A 14,260-nucleotide genomic window follows, 5' to 3' on the forward strand; every position below is an offset into this window, starting at 1 on the left:
AAGGAAATAGAGACACAACTCAAGATGGAAGAAAGTCAATGGAGCCTCAAAACATCATCCCCACCAGAAGAGCTCCTCTGAGTGTGAGATTCGGATACGCCACAGACTAGCATTGAACCTCTTGAATAACTCCATAGAAATGTATTGCCAATTGACGAGTTGATGGGTGCAGCATGCCAACATGGCACAAGTATACATATATAACAAACCTGCACGTTATGCACATGTACCCTAGAACTTAAAGTATAATAATAAAAAAAAAATTAAAAAAAAAAAAAAAGAAATGTATTGCCAAACCTTAGATCTCACTTTAAAACCTGGCAGTTATTACGTCTTAAAGAAATCATGGGAAAGTTTCTCTTTCTGTTACTGGAATTTTTTTTCTTCAAGTATAATCATTTCTCTTTACATACAACGCACAACCCAAAGAAGGGATACATTGTGAGGTTTCTACTAACATGGAGGTTATAGACACCTAATGCTAATTCTCCTCATCTGGTAATTGATGTTCAAGCTTCCTGTTTTCATCTCAAAATGTGTACTTAAAAAGAAAACCGCAGTATTAGGATTATTTCCCTCCAACAAGTAGACAAAATCAATCAACAATGAAATAGAATTTTTAAAGTTGTAAACCCATCATGTTAAGGTGCTTACACCAACAGCGTTACCTGCACACTGACCACAATGACCAAAGATGTGGCCATAGTAACTGCAAAGGACTGGTAATCAGCAATATGTTGCCCATCTTCTCCAGCCACGTTGTAAAAGGCCCCATAGGGGATGAAGAAAAGGGCTAATGAGGTGTAGATTCCATGTAACACGCAAATGAAAAATTTACGCTTGTTAAAAAGTAGATTCAGCTGTCCTGGTTCGTAGAGCTGGGGACAGTCCATGCTGTTCTGGTCACTCACATCCTGTAAACAGAGTGTAATTTCAGTGGAGAAGGATTAAAAAGAGTCAGAGAGGCCTTGTATTCCCTATCTTCAGAAATAGCAAATGCCTGTTTAAACATGTCCTAATATGCACTACTCACTGGGCCAGAACAGGACGTTATCTTGTTTGTATTCCCACAATAAACCAGAAGATAATAAAATGATCTCTACTTTACAGAGAAGGAGCTTGAGTCTCCAAGAGAGATTCATGAGAGGTCACACAGCTCGTAAGTAGCAGCACCAGGGTTTGATTTGAGCCTAGCTATTTGGCTTCAAATTGAAGTTTCTTTCCTACACTCTCCTGCAGGCTGTCAGAAGCATTCATGCTCCCAGAATTCCAGCACATCATGGGCAGCCAATGGGCCCCAGAAGTTAATTGCCAAGGTAGTGAGTGGTAGTGACCAGGAGATGACAGCAGAGAGCTGTGGAGTCAGAACGGTCAAATCAGAGCTCATGACTTTGGAGGGAAGTGTGCAGGAAGAAGAGAGCAGAGAAAAGGGGAAACTGCATTTAGGATTCCAGGTGAGAAGGAGGCTGGGATGAGGATCCTACCCAGTGAGAATTTTAACAGCAGTTACCAGGTGTTCAGGACAAAGAAATAATATAGACAGAATGAGAAGGTTTGACACCAACCAGGTCCCAAGAGAAACTAAATGCTTCTCAAACCCAATGTGCACGCAAATCGCCTGGGAAACAGATTGTGATTCAATAGGGCTGAGGGCCCAAGACTGCATTTCCAGCCATCTCCAAAGTAATGCTGATAACCACAGTGAGCACCAGAGCCAAATGCCAAAAAACCACCAGGAACATCAGAGGACCACAGGTGGAAGAGAAGTGGCAAAGCGGAAGCAACACAGGTGGTGAACTATTGTGGGAGAAGAACATTCCCCTTCCTGCTTGTGGGATGGCCCAGGTCTCTCCTGAGTCCCATGGAAAAACACTGGCATATTCTCTTTAGAAAGTCCTGTTTTGAGATGCTTTTGGATGCTTGTTCCCCTAGTTCAGTGACTGAGGGTTACGTGCGCAGGCTTTGAAACAAGACAGTCATGAGCTCAATCCCTGGTAGCGGGTTTAGCTGGTGTGTTATCTTAAACCTGTTACTTAATCCACCCGAGCCTTGGTTTCCTCATGCCCAGAAATGCAAACACCACCACCTCCCTCATGGAACTATCGCCATGATTAAACCAGTATGTAAAGTATTTAGTAGAGTTCTTGCCATATCACAAGTAATAAATATGCCAGATGCTTCTATAAATAATTAATAAAATAATGATAAGAACAATAGCAATAATGTAGCAACCTCAAAGTTAGGAGGCCTGGCTCTAGGCTTAGCTGTGTCGCTTATTGGCTGTGTGGCTTTAGGGAAATGACCCTCCAAGGCTTGGTATCTGCCTTAAAAAATGAGCAGATCTGTTGACGATTGCTGAGGCCTGTCCGGCATAGCATTCCACAATCCTGTGATCTGTTTAAGGGCCGAGGTTGACAAAGCAGGAAAGGAGAGGAGCAGACACTCAACTTGATGGTAATAGGAAGCCTTATTATATTTTTTTTTGAATTGCACAACCACCATCTTTTCCCAGAAACTGCTTTATTTTTATTATCTTATTCCACATTCTGGGCAGCTACAAAGCTCCAAGAAAAGAAACACTTGTAAACATGGGCACTGAGAAATGAATGTGCTTAATCCTTTACATCTAAGGTCTGCAGAAGTTCATTACTTTTTGTATAATTCCACAAAATATGCCTTTCACAAACTGCCCTTTTCACGTATGAGAAGAGAGACTACAACTGACTACAAAGCCAGCCGAATGGGAGACTGGAGTGAGCTCATAATGTGAAGATTTATATTTTGCAATAGACAGCTTTGGGCCAGAAAATGAAGCCTAGCAAACAGGTCTAACAACAGCCTGGAGAAAATCTGGTCTCCTTAAAAATAATTTTTTTAAAAAAACAAAAATCCTTTTTAAAAATAAGACACTCTAATTGTGCCACGGAAATTCCACTGGCTAGTCTTTCACTTCCCCACAGGCAGCCAGACTTTTTCCCCTTCCCAGGAAGTCCCTTCCAAGGCTCTGAGTATGCCAAGGATCTACCATTTTTGTGATTGATTCTCTCCTTTCTCCCCACTCAAGCACTTTGATGCTGGGACAAAAGAAATCCATGCTTTTTCTTTCCATGGCTATGGGGCTTCTCGTCCTCCTCTCCCACTGGCAGACTGCTCTTCTGGTCTGTGGCTCCTTTCTGAGCTGTGTGTAACAAGGAAGTCTCACTGCAGACGTTAGCCCCCTGTGTTCCAACCTAGCTCCATGATATTCTATCCTTGCATGGTTCTTTATAAGCTCTCAGAGGCTAAGGCAGCATTTCCCTGTGTGTGAACCACACACACTAGTTCTATGACATATTAATTGATAGGTGCTATATGAAAGCAAAAAAAAAAGTACAGTCATAGAAGTTTGGGAAATGCTGGGTTAAAATGAAGTTAAAGAGATTACTTTGTACAGGACTTCTACAGCCTTTAGAACAATACATGGGGTACGAATCTCTAAGAGGAGAGTAACCAACTTTTATCAAATAATGCTTTCGGGGAAGCTAGGGTTCAAGGGTGAGGAAGGCACAGTGGACCTGAAAGCATTTGTGATCCATACAAAAGCAACTAAAACAACTGCATTCCTAAGGCTTCTACTTAGAATTGTGTCTTCTACTTAGAACCCACAAAAAACCAAAAGGCATAAAAGAGAAACTAAGTTATAAAGATGGAAAAAACATACCTGGTCAAAAATCCCCATGGCTAAAACAGGCAGTGATGTGTAAACAATGTTAAAAAGGGTGATGAACCACTGGTCATAAACAGTCTGAAAAGAAATATAACATATAAATGAGAAAGACCATCCATAGTAGTGAGAATATTCACGTTTAAGTCGTGAAAATATTCACCTTTAGGTTAAATAACCAGGTTTTCTGAGGTAAGTGGGAGTTGACTTTTGGAATCAGACAAATATGAGTTCTCTCCTGGACCTGCCTCTTATCAGCTCTGCTGCCTTAATGGGATACTAGATCTCTCTAAATAGCAATTTCATTATCTCTAAAGTGGTGTATACCCTTCCTGCAGCATGGCAGTGAGGACAATAATACATGCAGTACCCCTAACATAGTGCGGGACACGTATGAGCCCCCTGACCTTGTGGTGGGTTGCTATTTCATTCTCCAGGCTTTCAGTGGCTTGTAATGAGTCCAATTATCTGATCTAAGTGGTAAACAAAGGATTCACTAAAATCTTCAGAGATAAGTATAGTAATGAGCCTGTTATTTCTATCCTGTTTTAAAATGGAGAGGTTTTTGCGGGGGAGTGGTTTAAAGTAAGATGGGCATGAAGCTACATGCTCACTATACTGGGCATAAACAAGCAAAACAATAAAAATATCCCCTCACACCTTTGTAGAGTAATTACACAAGAATTCCCTGCATGGGCCTCACTAAAAGTCAATGAGGCATGTGGAGCAGGCATATATCCCCATTTTGCCAATGAGTACACACAGATGTGGAAACAGAACCTTTCAGTTACAGCGCTTATTACGGACAAAAGCAAAAATTAAAATCCAGGTCTTCAGCTGCTAACCAATGCCCCTTTTACCACTCCATCATTCATTCACTTATTCATTCATTCAATATTTACTGATAAACCGCTATGTGCTAAGCATTAGGTTCTAGTCAATGATAATTCAGCATGATCAATCAAATAAAAATTCCTCACGAAATGTACATTCTAATGCAAAGGGAAGGGAATAAACAAGATCAAATTTACAGAGAGCAGGAGGACTGTGTGAGTAAATTAGTTAGAAGGTAGTAAGTGCTAGAGAGGAAAGGGGATAGGGAATGTGGGAGGGCTGTAATTGTAATACAGGGACTGGAGAAAGTCTCACTGAGAAGTGAATTTGAGATAAGATCTGAAGGAAATGGGCCTAACATGCAGCTTTCTGAAACAGCTGGAAATGCTGGGACATCCAGCATTCCATACTGCAAGTAGGCCCCATGAAACAATCCTAAGGCAAGAAAGCATCCACTGCGCTCAGAGAACAGCAAGGTGGGCTGGTTGGGTAGAGCAGAGTGACCTGTAGGAAGAATAATGGATGTCAGGAGGTAAGAAGAACAATCCTATGTAACTAAACATGGCTTATTACCTAAGAGAAAGTAGAAGACATCAGAGGACTTTAAGCAAAAGAGCAACCTGGTCTTATTTACATTTTAACAGGATCACTCTGGATGCTATGCCGAGAAGCAACTGAAGAGAGAGGTGGAAGTGGGAAAGCTTAACACTCAAGAGTAACCGTTTCTAATAACGAATTTTAAGTTCTGTGCATGGTAACTCCCCTTTGTTACTCTCTGATTCCTATTTTCATCATCTGGTCTAAACCCAGCTGTAAGGATTTAGAAAGAGGGACTATATCCAATGGCATGCTGATAAATGTTTAACAACAGACTAAAAAAAAAAAAAAAAAAAAAAAAGCCTTGATTTGTAGCGTTTGCCATTTTCCATGGTGTAAATATTCCTCCATGACTGATTTCAAGCAGTGATGCCACTGAATGTGGAGTTGAGACATATTCACCATTATACAGTATTTATACAATACAGACCCAATATAATCTCAAGAGCATAAATAGTAAAACATGGGAAAATAATTAGGAAGGGATTCATTTTGAGTATATTAACTGTCTTTTGTTTTTAATATAACTTAAATTGTACATTTACATAATATAACTTTTAATAATGGCTGTATTTAACCACTGGCTCACAAAATTCCTGAAGATTTAACAATCAGCTCTTGTGAATCAATATGGGCCAGTTCCAAGATACCACAGCCTAGGTCCATGCCGGGAGCAAAGTGGTACAAGACAGCAGAAGCCACCTGAAGGATAATGCACTCAACGTGGCATGAGAGAACTTGCAGAAGGGCAGGGCAGTAGTCCACTAGTCACACAACCATGAGAACAGACTGGAAAAGCTGGCTGGCACTCCCTGGAACCCCCCTGGGTATTTAGCAGAGGTATCTGAAAGAAGCCTGAATTTATCGTACATGATAGGGGGCACGTACCATAATAATTGATTCATACCAAACCTCCTGCTGAAGATAACGAAAAAAGTTGAGAAAAAACAAAAGCATCTTCATCAAAGTATCAGTGAACTAACAAGGCAGTGGGGAATGACTGGTCAAGATCAAAAAGAGAATTAGAACTTAATAACTATCTCAAGGCCTAGGGTAATGCTATTCTTCTCTAGACTCTATATTTATTTCCTTATACCAGCTGTTGAGGATAGAATGAAGGCCTGATATTTTCTGGGTTAGCCAACTATCCTGCTATGACAGAGTCTGTGACCTCACTGCTGGGAGGCTGCCTTTGGGTCCTAGCCCGGAGTAGGAAGGGTTTCATCATGATCTCTACCCTTGATGGGCACTGAACCTTCTCCCTTCAGCCCAGGAAACTACTGAAGGCACAGCTCAGTCTGTGAATTGCCCCCTGTAGATAATCAACACTCCCAAGGTACATGGTTCAGAGCAGTGTGACCCTACAGGGTCCCAGCCCAGAGCAGCAGTTGTGACATGGTCCCAGTATCCAATTCCTATCTATCCTCAAGAGTCTACCAAAACTGCAGCTCAGCCTCTGTATCTCCCTTCTGATGAGTGAATGTGTCCAACCCTACTTCTAGATACATATGTTCACAAATGTCTATCTTGGTGCAGCAGGATACACATAAAAATACTCATAGCAGCTACTGGTCGTAATAGTCCCCAAACATCAAGTATGGGATAAAGATATTATCACCTATCGATACAACAGAATACTGTAGAATAATGAAAAGCAAAGAATTATAACTATATCCAAAAACATAAATGAATAAAAACTACACATAATATTGAGCAAAAGAAGCCAGATACAAAGGTATAATTGCATTTAAATACAGTGCGAAAGTATGAAAATCTACTCCTATGTTGTTCTGGAACTCCTAATCATATAGTAAAATTATAAAACAGAAGAAACGTGACTATAAGATGGCAGGGTAATGGTCACCTCTAGAGGATTGGAAAAGAGGTCTCAAGGAAAAACCGGGGAGCTCTTGTTTGGAAATGTTATATTTATTGCAGTGGATCATGGTACATGGGTGCTCATTTCATAACAATTTAAGCTGATATTTACATACTTTTTAATATATTTGTTAAACTTTGCAAATAATAAAAAAATTAAAAATTAAACATGTGACCTTATTTTATAGTTATAGCCCAGTGAGACTTCAGAAAGTAGGAAGATACCAAAAATCCTGATGCCCAGGCCACACCCCAGGCCAGTTAAATCAGTATCTCTGGGAGAAGGATCTAAGTTTTGGTCATTTTAAATTTTTCCCAGGTAATTCCAATGTGACACCAAGATTGGGAATTACACTCACTTTCTTTTTTTTTTTTTTTTAATCAGAGCAGCTGACACAAATCTTCAACCCGTTGATGATGGCATCTGACAGTTTCAGCTATTAAGAAGAGAGAAAGAATCTGAGAAATTATGGCATACTCAACTGTGGACAGCTGAGTCTGGCATAGTGTGCCCTCATCATCACAAACAGGCTCGCATTACAAGCTACACTTATTCGACAACTATCAGCATTTGTCAACTGGCACCCAGATTTGAAGCCTCATTTCACAACTGGAGCAAGAGAGGACAGGAAGGAAAAATCAGAATAAGGTTTCAATGAGTTTCTGCAAATTCTCAGAAATCAGTGTCACAATAACAAAAAGAAAAAAAATAGCTGCTATTTACTAAACATCTACTCTGTGCCATTTTAAGTGCTTTACATATAGCGTCTCATTAAATTTTAACAACCCCATGAGGTAGGTACTGTTAACAGTTCTCAGTTTATAAATGGGAAAACTGAGGGCTATCAAGGTTAGGAGATGGCTCAATGCCATACCTTAAATGCAAAGGTTTTCTCCAGGATGTGCTTATTTCACATTGCATGCCTGTATCAAAATATCTCATGTACCTAATAAATACATACACCTACTATGTACCCACAATTTTTTAATTATATTTTTAAAAACCCAAAGGGGAAAAAAAGGTTTTCCAAGTGTAGTTCAGAACATTTTAGGGGATCCATAATGTCAAAACTATTTTCAGAATAATACAAAAAGTTATGTATTTACCCTTTCACCCCATTCTCTCATGAGTGTATGATATGTGACATCACAGCTGGCTGAATGCAGGTGATATGAGAACCCAGGTGTTTTCTATTATGTTAACTAGTTTTACAAAAGTGTGAAACAATGGCATTCTTCCCATTAACTTGTTTTTTTTTTCAGAAAATATAAGCATTTTTCTTAAAAATATGTTACTTTTGTAAACGTGTCATGGGTTCACCATTTTTTAACAAATTAATAAAAGTGTTTAGATTTTTTTCTTCATTTTCATTCCTAAGATGATAAATATTGATAGTGGGGTCCTGAGATCACAAAGTTTGAGAACTGTCAGCCAAGCAAGTGTCAGAGCCAACTCCAAGCCTATGAACTTTAGTGCCCACAACATTGACCACTGCATGAAACCACCTCTCTCAATCAGTGGTGTCATTTGGAAAGTTTCCTTGGCCTGGCATGGTGGCTCATACCTGTAATCTCAACACTTTGGGGGGTCGAGGCTAGTGGATCACTTGAGCTCAGGAGTTCAAGACCAGCCTTGGCAACATGGTGAAAACCTCTCTACCAAAAATACAAAAAATTGGCTGGTCGTGGTGGTGTGCACCTGTGGTCCTGGCTACTAGGGAGGCTGAGGCAGGAGAATCACTTGAAAGTGGGAGGCAGAGGCTGCAGTGAGCCCAGATCACACCACTGCACTCTAGCCTGGGTGACAGAAGTGAAACCCTGTCTCCAAAAAAAAAAAAAAGTTTTCTTGAAGGCTTTTTCCCTCACCTTGTCTAACATAATTGAGAGCATACAATAAACACAATTTTATATGCTGTTTTTTGGCATTTAAAACAGGGCTCCCCAACAGCCTATAACAGTCCATAGCCTGTCACCACCTGCGGCACAACAGGTGAGCGGCAGGCAAGCCAGCCTGAGCTCCACCTCCTATCAGATGAGCAGCTGCATAAGATTCTCATAGGAGCACGAACCCTATTGTGAACTGTGCATGCCAGTTCTATGCCTGATGATCTGAGGTGGAACAGTCTCATCCCAAAACCATCCCCCGTCTGTGGAAAATTGTCTTCCATGAAACCATCCCCTGGTACCAAAAAGATTGGGGACCACTGATTTAAAATAACAACATTAGCATTGACCTGGCTTAAAACCCTCTAACGGCTTTCCATTTTACTTGGAATGAATCCAGACTCCCTATTCATCATGTCCTAAGAGCCCTTCCTGGTCCCCTGCCTGCCAGCCTCTTCAACTTCACCTCCCAACGTTCTCACCCTCCCTCACCTAGCTGAGGCTTCGCTGATGGGCTTTCTCCAACTTAATCGGCTCATTCCTGCCTCAGGACATTTGCATTGGCTGTGCCCTCTGCCTGGAACACTTTAATCCCAAGGTATTCATATGGAAGTTTCCTCTGAACACTTGGGTCACAGTTCCAGTGTCACCTCACCCTCTCGATGAGACCTTTTACATTACCAAGTTCTTTCTTAACAATTCTGATATTATCTTACTGATTTCTTTCTTTATTATCTGTCTTCATCCCACTAGAATATAATCTCCATGAAAACAGAAATTTACTCACAACTACAATTTTAATGCCCAGAGCAGGATCTAGCCATTGGTAGATACTCTACAAATATTTGTTGACTATAGGTGCTCTATAAATACTTGTTGAATTAATTATTTTACAACTTTTTAGTAAATGCTACATATTTAACTTTTTACTAGGCATTTTCCCACAGATGCACCATAGATTCAAACTCAATATATCAAGACGAGAGCTCATCCTCATACTACCTTAACCAGTTGCCCCTCCTGGGTTTCCTATACCAGTATCTGATACCATCACATCCACCCCAGCATCCAAATCAGAAATCTGAGATTTCTCCCTCTCCCCAACACACCATATCAAATCACTCCCCAAATACCTGACGGCTTGTGTTCCTGCCCAAGCTATGCTTCACTTCTGGAACTTTCCTCCTGTTGTCCCCTCTGCTGGGATGCCCATCCTCTTACTTCTTATCTGCTTCAATATGTTTGATCCTGGAAGGGTCAGCATGGGATGGGGGGGTGAGGAGGTCTTCCAGGAAGACTTTCTGAGCCCTGGCCACTCCCTACCTCTGTGAGTGGCTTGCAGACCACTCATCGGTAGTTCCATGATGCCCCCATACCTCACTGCTTCTTAACTCCTGACTTACAATTATTTATATGCTGGTTCCCAGCCCCGTCTCACGAGACTGCGAGCTACTTGAGAGCGGGTAATCTAACTGACCTATGGGGGCCAAGAACCAAACTCAGCACCTGCTCAATAAAAGGAAGCTGGTGTCTTAAGGGTAAAGGAGTCAGCAGACAGCTGTGTGGACTTGAGTAGGATACTGAATCTCTTTGAGTCTTGGTTTCCTCAGCTATATAATCAGGATTATAGGGAGGCTGTGAGTATTCGATGAAATGAGGTAAATGCCCCTACAGCACCTGAAAGACAGTGCTCAATAAGTGAGCACCATATGATGGAAGGAAGAAAGGAGGGAGGACAGGGGGAGCATGCAAGGATCCAAGCTTCAAGCGATGTGTTTAATGAGTAAATAAAAAGGTACATTTTCATGCTAATTATATTTTTACAAAAATAGAATTCTTTATTGAGACAATTAACCATAGATATTTATTTCTATAATAAACTATGGTAGCCATGAGATCCATATAACATCAGAACAAGATTTAAAGAAAAATTAGTACCTTGGTACAATTACTTTCTTCATGAATACTTAATTATATCAATCACTGTTCACTCTAATTATGGTTTTTATCTCAGGATCTACCAAAATGTGTTAACCTGAGTCCTTTACCTTAGAAACCAAATTTGCCAGTTATGGGCATTGGCTTAGCACAGTTTAGACTTCAGGGTCTTTCACAGAAATTAAGGCTACAAGCAATATTTTTTTTTTTTTTCAGACGGAGTTTCGCTCTTTTGCCCAGGCTGGGGTGAAGTGGCATGATCTCAGCTCACTGCAACCTCCGCCCTCCGGGTTCAAGCAATTCTCCTGCCTCAGCCTCCCAAGTAGCTGGGATGACAGGCGCCTGCCACCATGCCTGGCTAATTTTTGTATTTTTAGTAGAGACGGGGTTTCACCATGTGGCCAGGCTGGTCTTGAACTCCTGACCTCAGGTGATCCACCTGCCTGGGCCTCCCAAAGTGCTGGGATTACAAGCATAAACCACTGCTCCCGGTCAAGCAATGTTTCTTCTACAACAGGTTTCTGTTCAAGAATCCTTGCAAGAGATCTGCAGCTACTCAAATAGCTGTTCTAGTAAATGCCCCCCTTCTTCTTGCGGTCCTTAAATCCCCTTGGAAAAATTTTAAGTCCCCCTTCTGGTGACTAGGACTAGCTGAGAGGGGCACACGAGCCCCGATCAACCTCCCTGTTTCTCCCCTTCCGAGCATGCTCAGACATTTTACCACCTCTTCTTCCTTCCCAACCCACCCAACACAGGTTAATCAGATGCCCTGAAGAGAGGGGAGGGTGGGGGTTGAGGGGTGAGGATTCTTTTCAGATTTCTAGGCTGACACTCTGATTTTGGGTGACTCAAATTGTTTCTATGAAAGGAGTCCCACAAAAAACTCTTTTCCCTAGGGCACCTGTACTCACAGGGGAAGCCAGGCCACCTCTGCCTCCGAAATATTTGTTCCCTAACTCCAATATTCTGAACAAGAGAGAAAAGCCATGCTACTACAAGATGTCACCGGTCTGTTTAAAATCCTATAAGTGTCTCTTCACAGATCAGAAAAAAAAGAGGGAGGAGAGTTCATTTTTCCAACTTCACTGTTTTTCTATTTAAGGAAAGCTTCTCCTTGCTCCCTTCTTTATGGGAGCAATTTATCAGCCTTATCAACCATTTTATAAAGTTAAAAATACTCCAGCTACAAATTACAATCTAAAAACAGCTTGGAGAACACAAAACCTGTGATTTATAGAATGACACATTTAAATAAACCTTAATAAAGTTCTTAAACAGCTACAAAAGGCTTTCTGCTCTTTCTGCTCGACCACTGGCCGAGCTCCTTGTTCAAATAACAAGATGAACTTACTACCTCTTTGAAGATATGTATCCCCCTTTTCCTACGTGTTGCAGAGAAAACCTATCTAATGACCTTTTGGGGGCCTTAAAAAGCATTTGTCATTTAAAGAAAACACACTGTGGAATAAATATGAGGCGCTTAGCCTCAGCACATCTGTGATTGATTTGTGTAATTAGTAAAAACCAGCTCGCGGCATCCAGGAGGAGTGACCCAGGCCTGAACACTCGTCCAGTTCTGGACTTTCCCCAGAGCACATCTGGAAGGTGAGGGGGAGCAGAGCTGCCACGCCAGGTGGAGATGGGCTCACAGGTAACCAAATCCATGAAGTCATCAAAGCCTTAAGATTAGTCGCACTCTTTCATGTCACTTTCCAAACTTTTTGTTGTTTTATTATACTGTTTGACAGAACTAAAGTTTTTCCAGCCTTGACAAGATAATTGCTTCCATATCACAGTAGAATTGAAGGAAAAAAAAAAACCATACACAGCCCTGTATCTCACTGACAATGATAAATTGTTATCAGATAACATCATCTCACAAGTACACAGTACCAGTAGTTGCATAGTTTTGAGCATGAATTTTCTAAATAGGACCTCAACCAATTTTTTTTAATTTAGCTGTATCCTTGGTGGGGGACAGTTCCTCTTTATGAAAAGTCCTGAGGGCATAGGGTGCTTTTAAAATAAGTTACAGGTATAAATAGTGACTCCAAACCCACAGTGAACTCCACAAAACTCATATGGGTTTCAATAATAGATTGGGATAAGGCATGTCCTTAAAAGGCACCCATGATTCAGTTTAGAGACTTAGTCTCCTTTATCCAAATGTCTCTGGTCCAGAAATCTGGCTGGAAATCTCATTAGAACAAATTTAATTTAATTTGTTTCTCAGTGGCAGTTGAGTTGGAGCATTTGCCAGCAGAAGGTGTCCTCAAGCTTCCAGACGATTCTACAAAACAGTTTGCCTAGGGACAGGCCCGCCCCTCCCACAGCGCTAAGCTATGACACTCCGCACAAGACATGAAGTCTCTTTCAATAGAGGGCTCATTTCCTCCACATAGTCATATCGAACTGAGTGTTTCTGGACGTTTCTCCTTTAGATTCCAAATAAAGGAAACATTTGCTGATTAGGGGTTTAGGGAAGACAGTTTTTTTTTAAAAAAAAAAAAAAAAAAAAAAAAAAAAGGATATAGCCATTAGCTTTTCCAAATTTATGACAACCCAAGAGGTCACTTATCATCAGGTAGAGTAGGCAGAGCACTGAAGTGCGAGCCAGAAGACTTGGTTCCGGTCCTAGCCTTGCCTACCGCTGATCCTCAGCCCCTGGGGGGATCGGGCTCCTCCTCTGTAAAACGAGGGACTGGACTCAGTATCTCTGAAATTCTCTGCCAGAGTAAAGATTCTAGGTTTCAACAAGATACATACTTTTTGTTCTTTGTTCCCACTTCTTCTCCCAGGAAATTCCACCCAATATAGGAAACAAAAGGGAGTCTGGTCTGTGGGTTCTTTTCACTGTACATTCCAAGCCAATCACAACATAAGCAGCGTACTGAAGTTAACCAGAGGAAAGTCCATAAACCAACTACAACCCAGCCTACATCACATGACCATCCATCACAGATGTCCTAAGTGCCACCATCCCACAGGCAGTGATGCTCCCACCCATCCGCTCTCTTGAAGCCTTGCACACCACAGCTGGATTTGCCTACACATCTGCCCCAGCCCACCTACCAGGATGGGGTACTGGCTGGAATCTACTGGAGCTCTCATCAGAGAATAATTGCCTGGATAAAATCCACCAGGCACCAAAGACAGACTGATGTAGTAAAGAAATAGCACATGTCACTTCATTAAATAATTAAACTGGTGTTTTAGAAAGTCAACATTGTGTCTTAAAAAACACAATCTGTTTACATTTGGTCAGATGTTTTCAGCTGAATAAAGGATTACTTCCAAACAATCTGCTGAGAGATACAGGGAAGAATATTTAGGTGCTTATGAATTATGCTGGGATTTGACAGGGTTGGCCCCAAGACATGGCTTATCCATAGTAAATTTATTCCAAAAGAAACTTTTGGTAGAGAA

At 41.2% G+C, this 14,260-nt stretch overlaps 1 protein-coding gene across 12 annotated transcripts in view; it reads right to left on the reverse strand.

The window, feature by feature from the left end:
• The window catches only part of ATP8B4 (ATPase phospholipid transporting 8B4 (putative)), a 314,125-nt gene that overhangs the window by 15,895 nt on the left and 283,970 nt on the right, over nt 1-14,260 (reverse strand). For 11 of the 12 annotated variants that reach the window (XR_007727270.1, XM_050797123.1, XM_050797120.1 and 8 more), the window contains 2 exons: nt 3,701-3,784; nt 669-914 (listed from right to left, as the gene is read on the reverse strand). The exons of the other annotated variant lie outside the window; for it this stretch is intronic. Coding sequence is in view for 10 of the 11 variants with exons in the window: in XM_050797123.1 (XP_050653080.1) it covers nt 669-914; nt 3,701-3,784 (330 nt within the window). In the remaining variant the exon portion in view is untranslated. The remainder of the gene's footprint in view (nt 1-668; nt 915-3,700; nt 3,785-14,260) is intronic. 12 annotated transcript variants of the gene reach the window in all.

Source organism: Macaca thibetana, chromosome 7, assembly GCF_024542745.1.
Source record: "Macaca thibetana thibetana isolate TM-01 chromosome 7, ASM2454274v1, whole genome shotgun sequence".
Lineage (NCBI taxonomy): Eukaryota > Metazoa > Chordata > Mammalia > Primates > Cercopithecidae > Macaca > Macaca thibetana.